The 26,109-nt window shown below is 45.5% G+C and overlaps 1 protein-coding gene across 1 annotated transcript in view; it reads right to left on the reverse strand.

The window, feature by feature from the left end:
• scarf2 (scavenger receptor class F, member 2) overlaps positions 1-26,109 on the reverse strand; it is a 111,075-nt gene that overhangs the window by 39,507 nt on the left and 45,459 nt on the right. Inside the window, exon 7 of the mRNA XM_059988061.1 lies at positions 10,204-10,307. Within this exon, the coding sequence (XP_059844044.1) occupies positions 10,204-10,307 (104 nt within the window). The remainder of the gene's footprint in view (positions 1-10,203; positions 10,308-26,109) is intronic.

The following is a 26,109-nucleotide window of genomic DNA, read 5'->3' on the forward strand; positions in this document are numbered from 1 at the left end:
CTCATGATGGAGCTGATTAGGTTCTCTGCCCACAACCAACATGTCTGCAATAGCAAATGCCCCAGAAGAACATGGCCAAAGTTCTCAGAGCTTTATCCAGTGCCCAGTGGTGTAGGAGAAGCTGTCAATGTTCGTTTCCTTGCCTGCATGATGCTGAATTAAAATGAGTGGAAGGTGCCTGACAGGAATTCAGCCTATTTATTGAACAACTGTGCCATCTCCCAGCTGGTAAAGGATCTCAGCCTGGCAAGCAACAGGATTGGCACAATTCAATCAAAATGCCCTTGAGTTTAGGAAGGGGGTTTAAAAAGGAGATGGAGAAGGTTACTGATGAATATTCTCTGCTCCAAGTTTAAAAATGACCACATGCAAGAAAAGTCAACATTGACACAGAGAACATATGTACAGTACTGCAACATATTTTTCGACCCACAATGCAGTATCTGCACCGAACATGATACCAAATTAAATTAATTGTCTTCTGCCTGTACATGATCTATATTCCCTGCATTTCCATATGTCTTCCTAACAACCTCTTAAACACTGCTATCATATCTGCTTCCACCTACAATACTAGCAGCCCATTCCAGGCACAACCACTCTGTGTAAAAATCCTGCCTCCTTTGGACTTCACCGTCTCACCTTAAATTCATGCCCCCTAATTTTTAACATTCCTTCCTTCACAAGTAAGGTTCTGACCTATCTGTCATCATCATCATTATGTGCCATGTCATACGACGTGGGCAGTCATCGTCTTTGACCATGATTTTTCTTTTCAAATTTTTCTACTGAAGTGGTTTGCCATTGCCTTCTTCTGGGCAGTGTCCTTACAAGACAGGTAACCCCAGCCATTGTCAATACACTTCATGGTTTGTCTGCCTCACGTCAGTGGTCACATAGCCAGGACTTGTGATATCCACCACCTGCTCCCATGATGTCATGTGACACTGTTGAGGCCTCCACAACATTCTGAAGGCAGAATTACAAATTGACCCATAAGATATAGGAGCAGAATTAGGCCATTTAGCCCATTGGGTCTGCTCCACCATTTCATCATGGCTGATCAATTTCTCTCTCAGCACCAATCTCCTGTCTTCTCCCCATATCCCATCATGCCTTACTAATCTAGAATCTATCAGCCTCTGCCTTAATACCTAGGCCTCCACAGCCTCCTAAGCCAATGAATTCCACAGATTCATCACCATCTGGCTAAAATAATCCCTCCTCATCTCCACTTTAAATGAACGTCCCTCTATTCTGAGGCTGTGTCCTTGTGGTGAACTACATATACCTGTCTGGACACGCCCCTCTGCTGACTGCTCCTGTGGTTCCTCCCACAGACCCCTGTATAAAGGCGATTGGAGGCACTGCTCCTCCCTCAGTCTCCAAGAGGTTGTGGTCACTTTTGCAGCTAATAAAAGCCTATTGTTTGCCTCCTGTCTCCCAGAGTTATTGACGGTGCATCAATTTTATTAGCTGCAAATTTAAAACATGGAGAGCATTTTATGACCGGAAAAATTAGACATTGATCCTCAAGCTCCCGAAGCAGCCATTGCCTTTGAACTCTGGCTTGCATGCTTCCAATTGTACCTGGAAGAGATTCCCGTGACTGAGCCTACTATCATGAACAAAGTTCTCCTCTCCAGGGTCAGTACGCGAGTATACTCCCTGATCAGAGACCTGCCGACCTACCAAGGGGCACTGGACACCCTCAAAAGACAGTACCTGCAGCCGGCGAACACCGTCTATGCAAGACATTGCTTAGCGACGTGGCGACAGCGGGCCAGAGAGTCGAGCGCTGAGTTTGTCCGGGCCCTACAGACACTCCTGCGGGCCTGCGACTGCAGGGGACTGACGGCGGAACAGCATGCGGAGCTCCTGGTACGAGACGCCTTCGTTACGGGGATCGGGTCAGTGTACGTGCTCCAGCGCCTGCTGGAAAACGCCGAACTTACCTTACAGTCGGCGATTGAGTGGCCGACACACTGGAGGTTGCTCTGCACAATGCTGACGCTGTCCAGCCGCGCAATCTCCGGCCGGCCCCATGGACACTGCAGACCTTGCCACCTGCCGGCGAATCAATTACAGCTTCTGCCACTCGCGAGTCCGTGAACTCCCCCGCAACCCTCTGGCGAATCGACCACAGCTGCTGCCAGTCGCAAGTCCGCGCAGTTACTTCTGCGGACTCAAAAAGCACCCCCGAAAACGCCGCCCGGCCCGAGAAGCTACCTGCTCCAGCTGTGGAAAGAAGGGCCACTTTGCCACGGCCTGTAAGTCTAAACCGCGAGCGGAGCATGGGGGTCACCATCTTGGTCGCCGCCATCTTGCCTGCCCGCCTTGTGCGATGCATGGGGGTGGCCATCTTTGTTGGCACCACCTCGCCCCTCCTCCGACCCATGAGTGCTTACCGGACACCAAGACGGCGGTTCAACTCTGGCCTCCGTAACCTTCGACCAAAGCGCTCCACACCAGCTTGCAAGGTCAATGATGGACATCCTGGTGGAGGGGCACAGGACTAGCTGCCTATTTGACACGGGCAGTACTGAGAGTTTTATTCACCCGGACACGGTGCAACACTGTGGACTCGTGACACAGCTGGTAAGCCAGAGGATCACCATGGCTTCTGGATCGCATTCCACAGACATCCGGGGAGGTTGTGTAGCAACATTGGTGGTGCAGGGCACAGAATATCGGGACTTTGTGTTACTGGTCATGCCTCAACTGTGTGCCCCTGTGCTATTGGGGCTGGATTTCCAGAGCCACCTGAAAAGTGTGACAATGGAGTAATACGGGCCCCTCCTGCCAATCACTGTCAAATCCTCAGTTTTGTGGGACTTCATCATATACCCCGCTACTGACCACACACACACACCAACCTGCACATCCCACCCAACACCATGCCAACGGCCGCGCTACTGACACCACTTGCAGCCTCTCCACCCTCAAGATCTCTCCCCAACCGCTGTTCGCCAACCTGACCTCCGACTGTAAACCTGTGGCAACTAAAAGCAGAAGGTAGAGCGCGGGGGACCGGGCCTTCATTCAGTCGGAGGTGCAGTGGCTGCTCAGGGAGGGGATCATTGAGCCAAGCACGTCCTTGAAGGGCCCAGGTGGTCGTTGTTCGGACCGGGCAGAAAAATAGGATGGTCGTAGACTATAGCCAGACCATCAATAGGTTCACGCAGCTTGACGTGTACCCCCTACCCCACATCGCGGATATGGTCAATCAGATAGCTCAGTACAAGGTGTACTCGACCATAGACCTGAAATCCGCTTACCATCAGCTCCCCATCCGCCCGGAGGACTGCCCCTACACCGCCTTCAAGGTGGGCGGCAGGTTCTATCACTTCCTGCGCATCCCCTTCGGTGTCATGAATGGTATCTCTGTCTTCCAGAGGGAAATGGACCAGATTGTGGACCAGTGCCAACTGAAGGCCACGTTCCCATATTTGGATAACATCACCATCTGCGGTCACGGCTGGCAGGATCACGACACCAACCTCCAACGATTTTTCCAAGTGGCCAAAGCTCTTAACCTTACCTATAACAGGGACAAGTGTGTGTTCGGAACCACCCGACTCGCTATCGTTGGGTATGTCGTGGAGAACGGGGTCATTGGCCCTAAACCCGAACTTATGCGCCCACTATTGGAACTCCCTCTCCCCACCACCCTCAGAGACCTCAAACGGTGTGTGGGCTTGTTTCCTATTACTCCCAATGGGTCCTTCACTACGCAGACAAGGCCCACCCCCGGTCAAGTCCACCGCATTTCCCCTCTCAGAGGAGGCCCACGTGGCCTTCAGCTGCATTAAAGGGGACATTGCCAAAGCAACGATGCATGCGGTGGACGAGACCATTCCCTTCCAAGTAGAGAGTGACACCTCTGACTTCGCGCTGGCTGTTACCCTCAATCAGGCAGGAAGGCCGGTAGCATTCTTCTCTCGTACCCTTCAAGGCCCTGAAATTCGACACTCCGCGGTGGAGAAAGAAGCCCAGGCCATAGTGGAAGCTATTAGGCACTGGAGGCACTATCTTGCCGGCAAAAGGTTCACCTTGCTGACTGACCAGCACTCAGTTGCGTTCATGTTCAGCAACCAACAGCGGGGCAAAATCAAAAATGATAAAATTTTGAGGTAGAGAATAGAACTCTCCACCTACAACTATGACATCCTGTACTGGCCTGGAAGGCTCAATGAGCCCCCTGATGCCCTATCCCAGGGAGCGTGTGCCAGCGCACAGCTTGACCGGCTATACGCCCTTCATGCACAACTTTGCCATCCGGGGGTCACCCGATTTTACCATTTCGTGAAAGCCCGGAACCTGCCGTACTCCCTTGAGGACATCAGGACGATGACCAGGGACTGCCAAGTCTGCGCTGAGTGCAAACCGCACTTCTACCGTCCTGAAAAGGCACAACTTATCAAGGCCACCCGCCCCTTTGAGCGACTGAGTGTCGACTTTAAGGGCCCCCTTCCCTCCACCGACCGCAATGTCTGCTTTCTCAACGTAATCGATGAGTACTCGCGGTTCCCCTTTGCCATTCCCTGCCCCGACACCACTGCCACATCCGTCATAAAAGCCCTGCGCCAGCTCTTCACTCTGTTCGGATATCCCTGCTATATCCACAGTGATAGAGGGTCCTCCTTTATGATTGATGAGCTGCACCAGTACCTGCTGGCTAGGGGCATTGCTACTAGTAGGACCACGAGCTATAATCCCCGGGGGAATGGACAGGTGGAGAGGGAGAATGCCACAGTGTGGAAGGCAACACTTTTAGCCCTTAGGTCAAAGGGATTGCCAGTCTCTTGCTGGCAGGAGGTCCTCCCGGAGGCACTCCACTCCATCCGCTCCCTGTTATGCACGTCCACCAATGCCACCCCTCATGAGCCACAATTTTCTTTTCCCAGGAAGTCTGCCACTGGAACCACCCTACCAGTTTGGCTGATGTCCCCAGGGCCAGTGCTGCTCCAGAAACATGCGAGGAGCAATAAATACTCCCCGCTAGTCGAGAGGGTTCACCTACTTCATGCGAACCCCCAGTATGCCTATGTGGTCTTACCTGATGGCCGGGAGGACCCGGTCTCCGTCTGCGACCTGGCGCCCGCAGGAGCACCAGACCCCTACCCCGAACACTCCACGGTGACTATGAACCCTGTACCCACAGATGTACATATATATATATCCACGAGACCCCGCACACACTCTCCTCTCAGCTGAGGCCCGCGCGCACACCAAGCCCTATGCAAACTCCTCACAACACTCCCATACCGAGCGCCAGGCACACACATTAGGGATTACTGACACCTAACGGGCTGGCACCTCAAGTCAGGCCGGAGCCAGCACAACCACCGTCACCGGTGCTATGTAGATCGCAGCGACAGACTTGACCACCTGATAGACTTATCCTGTAAATATACTTGTGAGAAACTTCGCCCCATGGGGTCTCTCTTTTAAAACAAAGGGTGGGTGAATGTGGTAAACTATGTGTATACCTGTCTGACATGCCCCTCTGCTGACTGCTCCTTTGGCTCCTCCCACAGACCCCTGTATAAAGGCGATAGGAGGCACTGTTCCTCCCTCAGTCTCCGAGATGTTGTGGTCACTTCTGCAGCTAATAAAAGTCTATTGTTTGCCTCCCATCTCCAAGAGTTATTGATGGTGCATCAGTCCTCTGGTCTTAGACTCCCCCACCATAGGAAACATGCTCTCGACATCCATTCTATTGAGGCCTTTCAACAGGCTTCAATGAGATAGAAACATAGGAACATAGAAAACCTACAGCACAATACAAGACCTTCGTACCACAAAGCTGTGTCAAACATTTCCTTACCTTAGACATTACCTTGGATTACGCATAGCCCTCTATTTTTCAGAGCTCCATATACCTGTCCAGGAGTCTCTTAAAAGACCCTATTGTATCTGCCTCCACCACCATCACTGGCAGCCCATTCCATGCACTCACCACTCTCTGAGTAAAAAAAACTTACCACTGACATCTCCTCTGTACCTACTTCCAAGCAGCTTAAAACTGTGCCCTCTCATGCTAGCCATTTCAGCCCTGGGAAAAAGCCTCTGACTATCCACACGATCAATGCCTCTCATCATCTTATACACCTCTATCAGGTCACCTCTCATCCTCCGTCGCTCTAAGGAGAAAAGGCCAAGTTCACTCAACCTAATCTCATAAGGCATGTTCCTAAATCCATGCAACATCCTTGTTAATCTCCTCTACACCCTTCCTATGGTTTCCACATCCTTCTTATAGTGAGGCAACCAGAACTGAGCACAATACTCCAAGTCAGGTCTGGCCAAGGTCCTATATAGCTGTAACATTACCTCTCTGCTCTTAAACTCAATCCCACAATGCACTGTATGCCTTCTGAACCAGAGAATCAAACTGCATAGCAGCTTTGTGTGTCCTATGGACTTGGATGCTGAACTCCCTCTGATCCTTCACACTGCCAAGAGTCCTACCATTTATACTATATGCTGCCATCACAACTGACCTACCAAAATGAACCACCTCACACTTACCTGGGTTGAATCCATCTGCCACTTCTCAGCCCAATTTTGCATCCTATCAATGTCCCTCTGTAACCTCTGACAGCCCTCCACACTATCCACAACACCTCCAACCTTTGTGTCATCAACAAATTTACTAAGCCATCCCACCACTACCTCATCAAGGTCATTTATAAAAATCACAGAGAGTAGGGGTCCCAGAACAGATCCCTGAGGCACACCACTGGTCTCCGACCTCCATGCAGAATATGACTCGTCTACAACCACTCTTTGCCTTCTGTGGGAAAGCCAGCTCTGGATCTGAGATCTCCCCTCATTCTTCTAAATTCCAGTGAGTACAGTCCAATTGCACATGTAAGGCTGTTTATTTAGTTTAAGTAATAGAAGATGTAGAAGGGATCTGGGGAAGATTTTTTAACTCAGTAAGTTATTGAATTTGGATCACATTGCCTGAGTGGGTGTTGAAGAAGATATTCTGACAATATTTTAAAAGTAACTAAACAAGCACTTGAATCCCTGAGGCACAGAAGGCTGCAGACCAAACTTTGATAAATAGGATTAGTGTAGATGGGGACAGTATTTGCCATGGACATTGTGGGCCAAAGGAGGTGTTATTGTGCCAGTGTGACTCTGTTATTCAATTAATTCAGTAAAATTATTGAAGATTTTAATTGTTTCCTCTCTTGCAATGAAGAAATAATGAGGGACCATTATGAAAGAATAGCCATCTCCATTTTAAATAGTACATCAGATGAATATTTTTATGCAGAGAGTGATGAAAATGTAGAGCCAACTATTTGAAATAAAGAATGTACATATATTAAGGGGAGGTTAGACAGCAGAGACAAAGGCTTGTGCTGATTGATTGGACAGAAGGAGGCCCTATTGCTGAGGCAAATGCCCTATGTTTGCATCATGTAACTGTTGTAAAATCCTGTACATGGATGTCAGGGTGGAGATACGTCTCTACCAAAGGAGGTGGAAGGCAGTCCTTCCCTCTGCTAGCCTGCAGATCACTCTTGGGAAAGGTGTAGCAGCTGGTTAGTCTCCCCATCCCCACGCCCTGCAATCATGGTTACTTGATTGCATGGTATATATCACAAGTCCTAGTTACATGGTATATATCACAAGTCCTAGTCATGCGGCCACTGACACCAGGCAGACAATCTCTGAAGGGTATTGATAATAGCCGGGGTCACCCGTCTTGTAAAGACACTGCCCAGAAGAAGGCAATGGCAAACCACTTCTGTAGAAAAATTTGCCAAGGACAGTTATGGTCATGGAAACAAGATTGAGGACAGCAGAGGTGTGGCAGTGGACTTCAGATTAGATAGCAACCTCTTTGACATCAGGAGGCTCCAGACAACCACCAAACTCTATAGAGAACAGGTCCTGGAGCTGCAGTATGCAGATGACTGTGCTCTTGTGGCCCATACTCCGGAGGATCTTCAGACTGTCCTTGCTGTGGCGGTGAGAGCGTACAGCAGGATGGGGCTGACTGTCAATACCACCAAGACAGAGGTGGTTTGCCAGTGGAGTACTAGTGTCCCACCCACCCTACCTGCCTTCACTGTTGGTGATGAAAAGCTGTCAGTAGTGCCATCTTTCAAATATCTGGGGAGCATTCTCTCTGAGGATAGCGGCATTGACAACGACATCCAGAGCCGCATTAAACAGTCATCAGCTGCCTTTGAGAGACATAGGCATAGAGTCTTTCAGAACAGGAGCCTTCGTCCCTCCACAGAGGTCGCTGTATACCAAGTGGTCTGTGTCACCACCCTCCATTATAGCTGTGAAGCTTGGGTAACCTACAGCCATCACATCAATTCCTTGGAGCGCTTCCACATAAGCTGCCTTCAGCGCATCCTGGGAATTACTTGGCGTGAGCGGGTGCCTCACACTGAAATACTTGCAAAGACCAACTGCAGAAGTATTGAGGCCATGATCACCCAGAGTCAGCTGCAGTGGCTGGGGCACATGATAAGGATGCCCCCATGTCGGCTGCCCCGCAGAGTGTTATACGGCCAGCTACATCACAGTCGACGCTCAGCTGGAGGTATGAAGAAGCTCTGTAAGGATCAGATGCTTTAAGGAAGTGCAAGATCAGACCCGAGGACCTGGAGGATGTTAATGCTGACCATAGCGACAGCTGTGTAGGGATGGGGTTCACATTCTGGAGATGGAAAGAACAACCAGAAGACAGCAGAAGAGAGCCAGGAGAAATGCAGCCATGGTTGCCATCACTACCACCACCACTACCACATATACACGTCCCACCTGCAACAGAGCTTCTGGGTCCAGGATAGGACTGTAGTCATTAAAGATCTCACTGTTAAAGGAGTGGGCATCGTCATCAATTCCGATGGACAATCGATAAAGAAGAATGCGTGTGTGTGTGTGTGTGTGTGTGTGTGTGTGTGTCTGTATACAAGCTAGGAGAGTACAGGCAATCAGATCCATTCCCCTGACACACCATATCCACAGACATATATATTGTCACAAATGAGAAAATCTGCAGATGCTGGAAATCCAAGCAACACACACAAAATGCTGGAGGAACTCAGCAGGCCAGGCAGCATCTATGGAAAAGAGTACAGTCGTCGTTTCAGGCAGACAACCTTCAGCAGGACTCTGGAAGGGTCTCGGCCTGAAACATTGACTGTACTCTTTTCCATAGATGCTGCCTGGCCTGCAAAATTCCTCCATGACCACATCTGGGGTGAGCTTATGTACTAATGGTGTGTCAGGAACAGGCACCAAGTAACTTTGCACAGATTACGTCAGGATGTACAGTCATTGGTGTTTCAGGAGGCAATTTGAGTAGGATCTTATCCAAAAGGAGTCTTTTGCTTGCCTTGGCTGAGTAGGCTGAGTGACTAGTCAAGGGTCATGAGCACCATGTGACGGTACTGAGAGTCTAAGGAAAGAATATATGCTGACTGCCCGTGTAAGAACAGGCACTAGATGACTGGGTGCCTCCTTAAACACAGGCATTGGTTATATAGCCAAACAGCGTAGAATAGGCCCTTTCAGCACTTTGAGCCACACCACCCGCAGCTCCCCAATTTAGCCCTAACCTAATCACAGGGCAACTTTACAATGACTGATGAGCCTCCTAACCGGTACATCTTTGGAGGAGACCGGAGAAGCTGGAGAAAGCTCACGTATTCCACAGGGAGGAATAGCCTATCTGTGGTGCCGGATGGATGTCTATGAGCTCTCCCCTGATGTACAGGCACTGAGCTATTGTGTACTATCTGCTGAAACACAGGCACTGAGTTAGTGTTTCCAGAGGAACAGGCACTGTCTGATTGTGGGTACAATAACTGACCCAGTGTTAACTGTCTCTTGAAGTGCAGGCACTGTGTAACAGTGTACTGACCGTATCTTTAGACACGTTGTGTTTCTGTATTTGAACACCAGGTCTGGTTACCCTAGGAAGAAAATGTTCTCACTCTGTTCAACTGTTACAGCAACAATGAGTTTAAATCAACCTTGCAAGGCCTTTGCTCTGAAATGCTTCCAAGCCAGGGGTCATCTTAAAACAAACATTTCATTACAACTTCGAATCAGATCATAACTGAAATGCTTCACTGACACGGCAATTCCTTCTTCCATCTGTAGGAAAGACTTCACTTTAATATTTATAAATAATTTTTCCTAAAACTCAGGGACACTTACCCAAAATGCACGTGCCGTAAACTGGGTCACAGTTGGCCTCAATGCATGGACAGGGGTGAACACAATTGGCTCCATAGAGTCCTGAGGGACAGGTCATGTTACATCTGGAAAAGGAAAGGGAGGGGTAAAGGGGTGGAGAAACAGGAGAATTGTTAAGTTCTTCAAGCAAATGCCTCTCAGCAGCAACAGGTTGTCAGGTCATCCATTCCACTTCTTGCTCTGCCTACTGATCAACTGCGTCCACTGAATCTCCATCACCCCTCTGCCTGAATCATTTTGTTTGTTCTGCCTGTTGCCCATTTTTCCTTGTCAGTGCAATTGGTGGCTTCATTCGAAGTTCAGGGAATTGAAATCTATGTGGATCTAGTATAGATGAGGAGGTATGGCCTGAGGTTGGTTAGCCATGATCATTTTGAATGATGGGGCAGGCCTGAGGGGCCGTGGCAGAAATCCCATTCTATTTTTATGTTCCCTTTTGAGCTCCAGTTACAGTACGGTGAGAAGACATTAAGGGCTCTGGACAGTTTCAGTACTCCATGTCTATAGCAATCATTCAAGACACATCTGAAACTCCAAATGAAGGACTTGACACACTCCCTGGGTTCACTTTGACACTGCAAGCCATGTGATACAGTGAAATAGCCTGCTCGTTCACATTACACTCTCACACAAGGTCAGGATTCTCTTAACCAATATGCAAAGATTTCATGGTTCGCAAAGGCTTCTGAACCTGATGTTGCCTTATCTGCTGAGCACTTCCATCACTCTCTGCTTCAATTGCAGATTCAAAGTTCAAAAGTCCAAAAAGTTCAAAGTAAATCTATTGTTGAAAGTACATAAGTGTCACCAAATACAACTCATTTTCTTGGGAGCATACTCAATAAATCCATAATAGAGTAACAATCATTATAGAATCAATGAAAAACCGTAGCAAACTGGGCATTCAACCAGAGTGCAAACAGCAAACTTAGTTCGAAGACAAGTTAAGTTCATTGTTGAACACATTCAAGTTGATTCCTGAACAGTCCATAAACATTACCTCATCATTCACTTTTTGTACCATTAATTTATTTGGTAATTTATCATAACTTTATGTTCTTGCGTGGTGCAGTTGCCATAAAACAACAGATTTCACATCATAAGATCGTGACAATACACCTGATTCAGATTCTATTGTTTTATGCACAAGCTCATAAGGTTCAATGGTTCAACTTAGTATCAAAGAACGTGTACAGCATACAACCTGAAATTCTTCCTCTTCACAGACATCCACAAAACGGAAGAAAATCCCCAAAGGATGAATGACAGAGAAACATTAGAACCACAAAGCCCCCCTCGCACGCACAAGCAGCAATAAAGCATCAGCTCTCCCCGCTCCCAGCACTTGTTCCAGCAGAAAACATCAGCTCCCCTCCCCCCACCACCCACCATGCAGGCAATAGCAAAGGCCCTAAAGAGGCCATGATCGAGAGTCAATCAAAAACCACAGTCACCCCAACAGCTCGACATCCCATAGGCTGACTCGCTCACTAGCAAGGGAGTATCACTCCTTCCACAGCCAGCGGGGAGGCTAACAGCTCACGGGTTCGCTGTTACAGCCCGCAGCATCATCTTAATTTCGAGTTCCCCCGATTCGAGAATTGGCAACAAACTCTCTCTCACCATCAAGAGAGACAGAGGGACAGCAACCTCTAGATTGCTGAGGATGTAGATGAACTCAAAGAAGTTGCCCTCTGGTGCCGTCTTTAGCTGCCCCCAGAAGCCAAGAAATGCTGAAGGAGAGACTGAGGCAGGGAGGAGGTAGTTATACATAACACATACACACAGATGTAATGAAATACATAATCGCAGCAACGTTACAAACACAAAACATCATGTAAGACACATTCTCAAGACAAGAACATAAATTAAACAAAAACATCCATTTTAGTACAAGGTGATCAAAGCGGTCATAGTGTTTCTAAACTGTAGCAGCATCCACCATCAAAGATCCTCACCACCACCCAGACCATGCTCTCTTCTCACTGCTGCCATCAGGTAAAAAGTGCACATGCCACAGGACTCGTCCCAGCAGGTTCAAGAACAGTTACTACCCCTCAACCATCATGCTCTTGATCAAAAGGGGATAGGAACACTCATTTTAGGACTCTTTTATCTTGTTATTTCATGCTTGATATTGATTGCTATTTATTTATTACCTACGTTTGCACAGTTTGTTTACAGTTTACAGACCCTGATGTTTACAGTTTATAGATCCTGTTTACAGTTACTGTTCTATTGATTTGCTAAGTATGCCCGCAGCAAAAGAATCTCAGGGTTGTATGTGGTGACATGTATGTACTCTGAAAATAAATTTTACTTTGAACTCTGAACTTTAAACTTTAAGGTAATGCTGGGTGTTCTTGAACCTGGTGGCGTGAGACTTCAGGCTTCTCTACCAATGGTAGCAGAGAGAAACTGGCGAGGCCTGGAACTGGAGATCATTGATGATGGAACTTGTCACAAAGAGCAGATTATTTCTTGAGTTTCAGTCTAGCCACAACATGTCACCACTCCATGCTTCTGGTAACCCACCTCCATCTGCTCCCTCCCACTCCCCTCCCAACTCCCCTAAAAGATCCCAGCACAAGCACCCTATGATGTTTTAGGGCACTAGAGCACATGAAGGGTTAGGTACCTGCTAAAAATAATCCAGATTGCTCAACCCCAAGCTGCATCCAACAGCAGCTGCCCACTACAGAAACATCACAGTCAATTTTTGCAGCCAATTGTTTCATGAAAGGCTTCAGTGGAATTATTCCGTTTATCCAGCTGGAAGCAGAATTCCCTCAGAAGCCAAGGAATGCTGAAGGGGAGAGGGAGGCAGGGAGGCAGGGAGGCTGTAGGCACAAGTAGCATTAAACAGCAGAACCATTTATGTTAATGTCAAAACAGATTCCTGTCATGAGCCTTTTTTTTCCTCTGGAGTTTAGAAAATGTTCCATTTTGCATTTTGGAAATCTCTGTATATCTGGCCCTTGACCACAAGAGTTAAGGAATCCGAATTTTAGTCGCTGAGCGAAAAAAATACAATGCTTTCAATACTGCCCCCTTGCTCCCCCTCCACAACTTCTCCACATCCTCCCCTCTCATCCCCCATAAAAAAAGAGAATGTTTTTTTTAAATCGCAATTCAGAATGTGGAGCAGTTCAGGAAGTGGCCAGATGCAGGCAATATTCCAGCTGGACTGTTTAGTGCAACATCCGTTCAAAATCTCTTTGAAGACTCAGACAGCTCTTGCATGCCAAAGCTAAATTAGACACATGAGCACAGCATTTTCCCTGCCCCCAATAACCCCACCGCCAACCCATGTTCGCCCCCTCCCCCATCACCCACGCCCCCCCCCCCAACCCTGGCCCCAGAGACGCAGACTGGAACGATCTGCTAGCACAGTAAGCCAACGCTCCAGTACATTCTAACGTACCTAACAGTCTGATACAGAGCCGTCTTTAACAAAGCTGCTCGTGGCTCCTTCATTTAAGTGAAACCACATGAAATACTGCAGAATTGCAGCATTGAACTCAGCCCTGAACTGATTGATAAGGGAAAATGTCTCAACTATCAGACGCAGGGCTGCGTTTCTGACAGTAAGGTCAAGTGTCAGCTTTCCTCACTGATTGCACTCTCACCTAGGGGTCAGGAGGTCATGGGTTCAATTTTACTCAAGGACTTCAACCCATAATCTGAAATGACACTTCAGCACTTCATCAACATCTGTCAAATGCACAGGTAGATCCATTCATGGGGCAGATACAGAGGAGTATCAACTACAGATCACCAGTAAACAAAATTCCACTCAAACCATTGGTTCATCATAGATGGGTAGAGGATGCACAAAGGCATTTTATTATTCAACACCAATTAGAATCAGAATCAGGTTTAATATCACTGATACATGAAGTTTGTTGATCTGCAGCAGCAGTAAAGAGCAAGACACAAAAAATTACTTTACGTAAACGACAATAAATACATAATACCGAAGATGAGAATATTAAAGTAGTTTTCATGGGTTCCCTCCAAGAGGACCACAACCTTTGTGATTTTTATAAATGACCTGGATGAGGAAGTGCAGGGATGGGTTACTAAATTTCTGAAGACACAAAGGTTGGGGGTGTTGTGGACAGTGTGGAGGGCTGTCGGAGTTTACAGCAGGGCATCGATAGGATGCAAACCGGGCTGAGAAGTGGCAGATGGAGTTCAACCCAGATAAATGTGAGGTGGTTCATTTTGGTAGGCAAAATATGATGGTAGAATATAGTATTAATGGTAAGACTCTTGGCAGTGTGGAGGATCAGAGGGATCTTGGGGTCTGAGTCCATAGGACACTCAAAGCTGCTACACAGGTTGACTGTATGGTTAAGAAGGCATACAGTGCATTGGCCTTCATCAATTGTGGGATTGAGTTTAAGAGCTGAGAGGTAATGTTGCAGCTATATAGGACCCTGGTTAGACCCCACTTGGAGTACTGAACTCAGTACTGGTCACCTCACCACAGGAAGGATGTGGAAACCATAGAAAGGGTGCAGGGGAGATTTACAAGGACATTGCCTGGATTGGGGATTATGCCTTATGAGAATAGGTTGAGCGAACTTGGCCGTTTTCCTTGGAGTGACGGAGGGTGAGAGGTGACCTGATAGAGTTGTATAAGATGATGAGGCATTGATCATGTGGATAGTCAGAGGCTTTTTCCCAGGGCTGAAATGGCTAGCATGAGAGGGCACAGTTTTAAGGTGCTTGGAAGCAGGTACAGAGGATATGTCAGGGGTAAGTTTTTTGTGCAGAAAGTGGTGAATGCGTGGAATGGGCTGCCGGCGACGGTGGTGGAGGCGGATACAAGAGGGTCTTTTAAGAGACTCCTGGATATGTACCTGGATCTTGGAAAAATAGAGAGCTATGGGTAACCCTAGGTAATTTCTAAGGTGAGGAGATGTTCGGCACAGCTTTGTGGGCTGAAGGGCCTGTATTGTGCTGTAAGTTTTTTTTATGTTTCTAACCTTACCGTAGAGTTTGCAGGCTTGGGTGTGTCAATGGTTTGGCTGGAGTCAGGGCCTTCTGTTTTGGACTCTTCGAGGGTCACTCATGCCAAGCAGATTAAAGGGTTGAGGCCAGGCTAAGAGTGGTCCACTGGTCCTCCAGGTTTGGGGTTTCAGTTCAGGGCTAACAACCCTGACTGGTCAAAAAAAATATTGTTACGGAAACAGCAATGAAGAATGCTATATTTGTGTGATAGAGATGTAGGACCTTCGTTGTTGCCCTAAATGCCCGTGGCGTAACAGGCAGCAAGTAAGTAATTTCATGGGTTCATGGACCATTCAGAAATCTGATTACAGAGGGGAAGAAGCTGTTTTTAAAACACTGAGTGTAGGTCTTCAGGGATGGAGATACATCTCCACCAAAGGTGCTCCTTCCCACCTAGCCTGCAGGTCATCCTTGGGCAAGGTGTAGCACCTGCTTAGCCGCCCGTGGGAGAAGGCAGTGAATGATTGAATCAGCAGCTGTTACGTATCACAAGTCCTGGTCATATGACCACTGATGCTAGGCAGACAATCTTTGAAGAGTATTGATAATGGCTGGGGTAACTGGTCTTGCAAAGACACTGCCCAGAAGAAGGCAACGGAAAACCTCTTCTATAGAAAAATTTGGCAAGGACAATCCTAGTCATGGACAGACGGAGGACCATGATTGCCCACGGCAAATAATGATGATGATGATGATGATGATGAAGATGTGCGTCTTCAAGCTCCTGTTTCTCCTCTACTTCAATATAAAGCATGGGAGAGAGGGAAACAAATGAGGTTCACACTGTAATGAGTGAGTTTTACCAGACTGCCGAGCATTTCTTGAAGAAACAATGACACACATTTATCATAAAAGTTCACATACCTCCAGCTGGGAGATGGCACCATTGTCCAGTAAATGGTAATCATCAGAACTTAAGGCTCAATATATACACACAGAAATTCTGCAGAGGCTGGAAATCCAAAGCAACACACACAAATTGCTGGAGGAACTCAGCAGGTCAGGCAGCATCCATAAAAATGAACAAACAATTGAAGTTTCAAGCTGAGACCCTTCTTCAGGACTGAAAAGGAAGGGGGAAGATGCTAGAATAAAAATGTTGGGGGGAGGGGAAGGAGGATAGCTAGATGATGATAGGAGAAGCCAGGTGGGTAGGCAAAGTAAAGTTCTGGAGAAGAAGGAATCTGATAGGAAAGAAGATTGAACCAAAGGAGAAAAGGAAGGAGGACGGGACCCAGGGGGAGGTGATAGGCAGATAGGAATAGGTAAGAGGCCAGTGTGGAATAGAAGAAGGGGGAGTGGTGGGGATTTTTTTACTGGAAGGAGAAATTGATGCTCATGCCATCAGGTTGGAGGCTGCCCAGACAAAACATAAGCTGTTGCTCCTCCACACTGAGGGGGGCCCCATTGTGGCACAAGAGGTGGCCATAGATCAACATATGAACATATGTTACTCATTAATGGTCAACGAAGCACATGATGATCACAGTTTGGACATACACAGAATAATTCTGATTTCTGGGAAAATTGGACAATCCAAACTGGTGCTCCATTGCCATGAGGCTTAGAACGTACACTGGCCAAATCATTCACTAAGTACGTACATATTTACCCAGCTGGCAGCATAGTTAGTAATGTTTAACCATAAATTACTGCGAAACGCCAGTGTTCCACTGGCTCGTGGACTTAGTAAACTCAAGTTAAATACACAATCGAGTCTGGAGTGGAACCATTCATGACTTAACAGGAATAACTCAACATGTCAGGCAGCATTTGTGGAGGCAAAAATGAGGGGGAGGGGGATTGAGGAAGAGGGCCAGTATACAGAGTGAGACAGAAGCCAGTGGATGATAGGTAGAGCCAGATGGGGGGAGGGGGGGTAATGATGAGTAAATGGAGCCAGTCGACGGGGGGGGGGGGGGGGGAAGGAATGAAAAATGTGAACAAAGAACCTGCGTGGACTCGTGGAAACAGGAAAGGAACCAGTGGATAACCTGGTGTTGCAATGTTCCAATACGTCTCTATGGCAGGAATCATTACTGGAAAAGGCAACCGGTTTCCATACGTAGAAACAATATGTAAACAATCATGCATACAATGGAAAAGAGGAAGACACTATTTATTTAAGTATATTTTCTTTATTGAGATAATGCGTATACTAGGCCCTTCTAGCCTTCGAGTGTGCCACCTGGTAACCCCCGCTTTAACCGTAAGCTAATCACGGGACAATTTATAATAACCAATTACCCTACCAACTGGTAAGTTTTTGGACTGTGGGAGGTAAGTAGACACTTGGAGGAAACCCACACTGTCATGGGGAGAATGTATGACCTCCTCACAGGCAGCAGTGGGAATTGAACCCCAGTTGGCAGTACTGTCAAGTGTCTTGCTAACCACTACACTCCCATCCCACTCCGTAGAGCTTCAATTTATCAGTGTTCACAAGAATACATTAGGAAAGAAAACGTGATTGGTACTAGCTCCATTGCACCCATTCCATTCCTGGTTTTGACCTCATGCTGAGCATCTAATCTGTATGCTGCCTGACCTGCTGAATTCCTCCAGCAATTTGTGAATGTTGTTTTGAATTTCCAACATCTGCAAAATCTCTTCAGTTTATAACCTGTCTAATGTTGTTACAGAAGATGTTAGTATGTTAGATCTAGGTGTCAGATAGGCTATAAATTAGGAAGCTGTGGATTTAAATCCACTTTAAAGGTACCATTGCCTTATGTGCATTATCTTCTTCTCCAGAGTAGTACAATGATAAAAACTTCATTCTTCATGAAACTGAGTTCTGATCTGTCTTTGTACACTGAATGTTAAGGAAACCTAAGGCTATTTTTAAAAAGCAGTAAAAAATTGCCCAGTCTCTTAAATAAACTTTGCTCTTCATTCAACCACCCCAGAAAGAGATGAACCAAAGTTCAAAGCACAATTATTATCAAAGGAAGTAAACCATATACAACCTTGAGATTTGTCTCCTTACAGGCAACCACATATCAAAGAAATCCAATAGACTCCATTAAAAAAAGATCAACTTGTAATTTAATGCAAAAGAGAAAGTACTCTAATACATGGCAGGTTAGTCAGCATCCAAAGAGAGACAAAAAGAGTAGGGAAACATATAAATAATTAGAAATCATTTGCTGTGAATGCAGCTGTCTAAATAAGTGACGGTGCACACTGTAACATCGAACCAGTGAACTGTTGACTCCCTCTCACTGTGGCAGGAACGATACCTCTTTCTCCCTCACTAGTGAGAGGGAGAGAATGTGAGATGTTGTCAAAGGTGCTGGGATGGACTGTAGCTTTTGATAGACTCAAGATCATGGTCTCTGGGAGCTTTGCTGTTGCTTCCATGTTGTGTGTGTGTGTGTGGGGGGGGTGATGCTTTTGCTGAAGCAGGTGGGGGGAGGATTGATTCTTTTGCTGCTTCTTCTGTGTGGGAGGGGTTGGGGGTTTTGGGGTCAGTGATTTTCTGTCTTTCAGTCTTTGGGGATTTTTTCTTCTGTTTCATGGATGTCTGTGAAGAGGAAGAAATTCAGACAGTATTCTGTATACATTCTCTGAACCACTGAACCACTGGACCCTGTCTATGTTCAAACAGATCCTGGCTAATGTATAGCCTAACTCCAATTTGTCATCCAGAGCTCTTAATATCCTAGCCCAAAATTACCTTCAACATTTGAAAATGTAATCTCCCTTATCATTTACGAATAAATTTTTGCACTGAAGAGTGCTGTTGGTTGTCTGTTGCAGTTACATTGAGAACCCTCCTTTTGGGCTACTTGTATCCTCAACGCCAGACATTAGTTGAATGTTCCATATCATTAGTCTGTTAAGAGTCACTATGGTCTTGTGGGACAGGAATCATAGACAAGCAAAATCTAGCAAGAGGAACAAGAGGCCTTCCCTTGGGAATCCTTGAGTTTTTCACACTATCTGACTGATCAAGATATGCAAGCACTTACTGTTTTGTTTCTGATTTCCAGCTTTTGCAGATTTTTTTCCCCGTTTTTCCACTGTGTAGGAAGTACTTTGAGAATTCTGGAAATATGCTGATGTGGAAAAGCATGCAGTTTCAAATGTTTTGACTTCTCATTTTGTTTATTCTTGCCAGAGTGTATTAACTATTAGCTGCTGTCTAACAGCTATAAGTTACATTCAAGCAGAAGAACAATGAAAAGATCCCGAGGGACTGCACAGATATTTACCAGTGAAAGGGGAGCGACCACAAGTGATGATGTGGACATTTATCAATGCACTGTTAACTTGAGATGGCAGGGCGCAGATGACTTGGTGGAATACCAAGTTTTACAACACCACAGAATATACTTGACAGATTAATAGTTTAAATTGAAGCTTATGATGAAAATAGGTTAGAAGTTCAGCAAAGAACATCGGGTGGCATGGCAGCGTGGTGCTTTACAGTACAGGTGACCCAGCTTCAATTCCTGCCACTGCCTATAAGGAGTTAGTACCCTTGCTCTGTGACCACGTGGGTTTCCTCTGCATGCTTTGGTTTCCTCCCACAATTCAAAGGCATACCAGTTGGTAGGTTAATTGGGCTTTGTAAATTGTCCCATGATCAGGCTAGGACTCAATCAGGGGATTGCAAGGCTCAAAGGACCGGAAGGGCCTATTCCACGCTGTACCTTATAAATAAATAAATACATACATACATAAATGTTTAGCAAAGAATTTGGAGCCAACAAATTATTGTCAGTAGTGGACTGCCTCTGGTATGGAAGAGAGGTAGAGACAGTAAACCTAAGCATCTTCATAGATGAGTATGTGGAATACAAATGGGTCAGTGTTTACGTCAATAAATTGTTCCTGGACTTGAGCCTTCACATGTAAGGCGGCAGGTAGCTGCAATTCATTCAAGGCTTAGATAAACAGACTGTCAAATAGGAAAGAGAAATGGACCAAGTTAAGTCAGTGTCCTTCTTGCACATAAACAATATTCTTGAGTAACCAGCAAAAATGCAGTCAAAAAACGACTGAACTGAGGATAAACTTTCTTGGAGTTGAGTATGTAGAAGAAAGGAGATAAGAGACTGCTCAAAAAGCTTTGTGTTTTTTTTAAAGAAAAATAGCAATGGAACTGGAAATTAATGCCATATCACTTAGTAACAGAAAAGTAGCAGGAGGAATGGTGTAGTCAGCCAAATTCTAGGTGCAGAGGAAGAGATCTATTGCAGTGTGGTCACAATCGATAAGGGATATGGCTTGTGGCTTTGGTCAGGGTGACTCTGATGCTGTGGGAAGCTCACTATAGGAATCTGATGGAAGAATTGCAGGAGAGAGTCATAACGAGCAGAAACACTCTCCAGTATATTTACAGAGTGATGACCAGCCAGAGGCTGCTGCGATATACAGGCTGATGGCATGTTCTTCCTTGTCTGTTGGTGAGGAAATCCATTTTAATAGTAGCCGCATGGCACCTGAGTAAAGGCCATTGGGATTGTTAAATTCGATGAAGTAACCACAACGGAAAATGACTCATATAAGATAGGGGCAGAGCGAACAATGGCAATGTTTCATGAATAAATTAGGTTTACATTGATAGAATTAAGCAGGGAGGGCAAGTACACTCATTATCCAAGAGTGAAAATGGCACAAACTTCCCATGGATTACAAAATATGAGATCTTCTCCAATGTAAAACCATTACAATAGTGGCCAAATCCTAAAATGCAATTCTGAAAGCTTTGCGGTGATATTCTGGTGGCAGTGAAGCTGCCTTCAAACACACAGCAACCTTCATGCTAATGATCACAGTTTAGTGCAGGCTTCTCACGTTTTACAGGCCCAGCTCATTCCAGTGATATCGTTTTCTTCAACTTTTGGAACTGAGCTGACTCTGAAGACAATGAAATGGGAGGATTTTTCCAGGCTTCACTCAAGATCTCATCACCGCTCTGACTTCATGAAATCAAGCCTCATCCTAATCACAGGGTGTCTGGATTCCCAGAAAGAGTCAGACAGACATTGTGGACACATGGATGTCGCAGGAGAGGACTCTAGAGGAATGTACGATGTTCTTCAGCACTCCAGATCAAAGTCACGAGCATATGGATCCATGGATAGTACAATCCTGTGTGAGTCTCACACATAGTTGTCAGTGCGGCGTTGTGAGAGAGTTTGTAAATCTGGTAGGAGCAAAGGAAGTTGGGAACGGCGAGGGTGGAGTGTAGTGGAACAGGTGACAGAGAAGGAATTCCTGGGAATGGGGGTGGCGCAAGTGCAGACATGTCCAACCTTGAGAACCAGGCAAGGTCATTTGATTCCATACAAATGGCTTATTGATCATCACAGAATGTCTCTCTGGTGCTTCTCGCTCTTTCCCCTCTCCCTGCCCCCTTCCCACTCTCGGTCCACAATAGAGACCCATATCAGAATCAGGTTTTTCATTACTCACTTATGTCACAAAATTTGTTCTTATTGCAGCAAAAGCACAATGCAATACATAAAATTACTATGGTTCTGTGCAAAAGTCTTAGACACCCTAGCTATATATATATGCGCCTAAGACTTTTGCACAGTACTGTAAAAGAACAGATAATGAGCAGAGACAAGATATTCAAAACCAGTAGGGAGAGTGCAGACATCCCACCCTGTAAAAACTCATTACAGGGAGGTAGCACCGTCCATGACCCCATATTCGCCCCCCCCCCCCCCCAGTCAACCTCCAAGGGTGTATGTATACAGAACATTTGATTATGAAAGAACACAACAATTTATTTGATCACATATTGAAACTATTTACATACATACATATGTATTCCTTGTTGAGTATTTTATTGGCAGTCTCAAAGCTAATAGCTAAATGCTAATGCAAATAGCTTTTCTATTTCTTTTGCAAACTTTCCTTGTACTGTGATGCGGCTTGCTCGGCAGATTTGAGCATTTTGCCAGAAGTCCCAACCTCATAGCAGTTTGTGTCAATGGATTTGCTAATTTTGCAAGACATCAGATTCACAATTATATTATATTATCATGGAGTCTTTTTATATTCTATTACAACTTTAAACAAGACTACAGGGAGTTTGGCCTCATCACCTAGGACATCCATAGCTCCTTAGCAGCCAGCCAGCTGGTTTAAATAACGTTAGCTATGCTAATGAACGAATGACACCTGTTAAACTCACCTCAACATGTCTGTTACAGTCATTTAACCCACCATGGGCAATAGAAAAGTCACTGTTGCAAACAGTGCAGTGAGCAACTGTCATTATTTTTGACACCTATTAGGCAGTGGTAATAGGTAATTAGGCAGCGGGTGAAGTACGTTTCATATTTTCTTTTCTTGGAACACTGCCATGCCACTGCAGGACACTAAACTGAACTGATGGACATTGAAAGAGGGAGAGAGAGGTCGACTGTAAAGCCCAGCTGCAGAGAAAACTGATAGGTCTACTTAGCACAAAGAGAGACCAATCAGGATTCATTCTCTCTCTCTCCCCCCCCCCCCCTCCCCCCCACCTGCTCACTCTCAAAAAAAAAATCAATTTCCGGGATATTGTATATAATTTATGGATGTCAGGGAGCCACTATCGATATGTGGGAGACTCCTGGAACTTCCAGGAGAGGTGGGATGTCTGAGAGTGACATAAAGGAAAGAACAGCAGAGTTAATTTACAGATGAATTTAAACTTAGTAATGATAAGACCATAAAACTATAAGTTATAGGAGCATTATAAGGCCATCTGGCCCATCGAGTCTGCTCTGCCATTACCTCATGGCTGATCCAATCTTCCTTTCAGCCCCAATCTCCTGTATTCTCCCCAGATCCCTTCAGTCCTGACTGATCAAAAATCTATCAACCTCTGTCTTAAATATAAAGATTTGACTTCCATAAATGCCTGTGGCAAAGAATTCCACAGATTCACTGGCAAAAGAAATTCCTCCTCATCTCTGTTCAAAAAGGACGTCCCTCTATTCTCAGACTGTGCCCTCTGGTCTTAGACTCTCCCACCATAGGAAACATCCCCTCCACATCCACTTTGCCAAAGCCTTTCACCGTTCGATAGGTTTCAATGAGGTCACCCCTCATTCTTCTGAATTCCAGTCAATACAGGCCCTGAGTTATCAAACGCTCTTCAGATGACAAGCCATTCCATCCTGAAATCATTTTTGTAAACTTCCTCTGAACCCTCTCCATTTCAGCACATCCTTTCTAAGGGGCCCAAAACTGCTCACAATACTCCAAGTGAGGCCCCAGCAGTGCTTTATAATGTCTCAACGTTACATTCTTGCCTTTATATTCTAGTCCACTTGAAATGAATGCTAACATTGCCTTCTTCACCACACACTACCTGCAGATAAACCTTAAGCAAATCCTGCACAAGGACTCAAGTCCCTTTGCGCCTCAGTTTTTTGCATTTTCTCTCTATTTAGAAAATAGTCAACCTTTCATTTCTTCTACCAAAGTGTAGGACCCTACACTTCCCGACACTGTATTCCGTCTGCCATTTCCTTGCCCATTCTCCTAATCTCCTAAGTTGTTCTGTAGCCTCTTTACTTTTTTTAAAACTACCAGCCCCTCCACCTTCATATCTTCTGCAACCTTTACAAGAAAGCCATCAATTCCATCATCCAAATCACTGACATATAACATGAAAAGAATCAGTCCCAATACAGACCCCTGTGGAATGCCATTACTCACTGGCAGCAAGCCAGAAAATGCTCCCTTTATTCCCACTCTTTGTCTCCTGCCAATCAGCCACTGCTTTAACCATGCTGGAATCTTTCCTGTATCACCATGAGCTTGTAAAGCAGCCTCATTTGCGGCACCTTGTCAAAGGCCTTCTGAAAATCCAAGTACACATCAACTGATTTTCCTTTGTCTACGATGTGATGCTTTCAAACCTATCAAGGACGAATAAGTCAAGTAGAGGGATTTATGGAAATATTCAGAAAATGTGTAGCTCAGGTGGTTGATGGTTGGATTAACTTGTTCTCCAATCTCGGCAATTTATTTGTAAAGGTTTCATCACCATGTGAGGAGATATCGTCAATGCACTGTTAATTGTGGTGTGTCCACTGAATTCTTGGCCTACATACACTTATCCATCAGCTGATTGGTTGTCATTATGTAAACTCAATTGTGATGTAGGGAGGAAGTCTTTTTGCTGGTTGGCTGTGTGATGATCTTTGTGGAATTGTGCCAGCATTGGCTCATAAATAGGACTGATCTACATGTCTGTTTACAGAATTGTTTCCGTACGTCACAAATAAGTTTCCGTAATGATGGCCCATCAGCTGTTTGATAGGTATATAAAGGCCAATCATTCAGAAAACACCCAACTAACAGCTTACTGATGATGTCCCCTCGTAAGATGATGAAACGTTTGCAAGTAAATTGTTAAGATTGGAGAACAACTCAACCTAGCCAGAGGGAATTATACTTCTGGTTGACTGAGTATGGTGGGAGCCTGGATTGGTGATGTTGGAGGAGGAAGTGAATTTGACTGAGGAAAGTGAGGCATTGTGATGCTTGACAGAGCTGGCACTGATCAATAAGCGGCCAGATCTCATTGGGTGCTTAAGCACAATAAACATCCGTTGGGAAAGGAAGAAAGGAGCTATGTATATATTTGTTTTTTAATAATCTCTTTGATGTAACATTAGATAACATCATCAAAATAAACAACAAATACATGCCTTCAATGAAGCCACTTATTCCTTGTTGACTTCCATCATCAATCATTAACAACCCTCAGAGTATTAATTTCAGGGCAGTTGGGGTCGTTAATAAATCATACTCAATTATATTTAAAAAAACACTTTTTCTGACTCTCTTACATAGTTAGATTTTTCCCCTCTTCTGCCTCAACTCATCTGCTGTAAAATTTTTATCCATATCTTTGTAATTAATTTTTCCAAAGCATTACTAGCTGCCAGCATTCCTTCTACTCTCTGCAGTCTCGAGGCCGTCCAAATCTTCGGCCTTTCCCCTCACCTGCACCAAACCTTATTTAGCCAAGAAGCCTGTGCTTACTGGAACTGGTTAAGCAAAAGCTTGATCTTAAAATCTGTCCCCTCCTTTTCGAAACCCTGCATGACCTCTCACTGTAAAATAAATTGAATTGTAAATTATAAGACCAAAAGTGCTAGATTGTGACTGGTCCATCCCTGTAGTGACGTTGGAGACTACATTTGATTGCTGAATAGATCTCAAATTTGCAGATATTTGAGAATAGCAGAAAAAAAACTTACCCACACTGAATAACATTAGCCTCGGAGGGCCCCAGGTTCACATGCTCATAATGACTGGGTTGGGAGTAAAGTATTTCCAGATGCTGGCCTGCTGGTTGCAATAGTGAAAGATTTTCTTCTGCGTTTATTGAGGGCCAGCAGTTAAAACAGCAGCAACAACCTTCTGAACAGTTTCAGATCTGGCTCAAATCACATTTTAGACCTTGCCTTTTCTTGGCACCAGGACTTTGCACTAGCCACTTCGTAACTTGGCAAACTTCATAACTTTGGGCAGCATGGTAGCGTCGTGGATAGCACAATGCTTTACTGTACCAGTGGCATGTATTCAATTCCCACTGCTGTCTATAAGGAGTTTGTTCGTTCTCCCCATGACTGTGTGCATTTCCTCCGGGTGCCCTGGTTTCCACTCACAGTCCAAAGACAGTTGGTAGGCTAATTGGTCGTTATAAGTTGTCCCATAATTAGGCTGGGATTAAACTGGGGGATTGCTGGGAGGCACGGCTCAAATGGCTGGAAGGGCCTATTCCGTGCTTATCCTAGTTTGGTGTTTTAATTTAACTTGTGCGGACTCTCCTGGTTGCTGAGGTCAGTTATAAGCAGTGTGAGAATGAATTGCCCAGAA

The sequence above is a fragment of the Hypanus sabinus genome, chromosome 13 (assembly GCF_030144855.1).
Source record: "Hypanus sabinus isolate sHypSab1 chromosome 13, sHypSab1.hap1, whole genome shotgun sequence".
Taxonomy (NCBI): domain Eukaryota; kingdom Metazoa; phylum Chordata; class Chondrichthyes; order Myliobatiformes; family Dasyatidae; genus Hypanus; species Hypanus sabinus.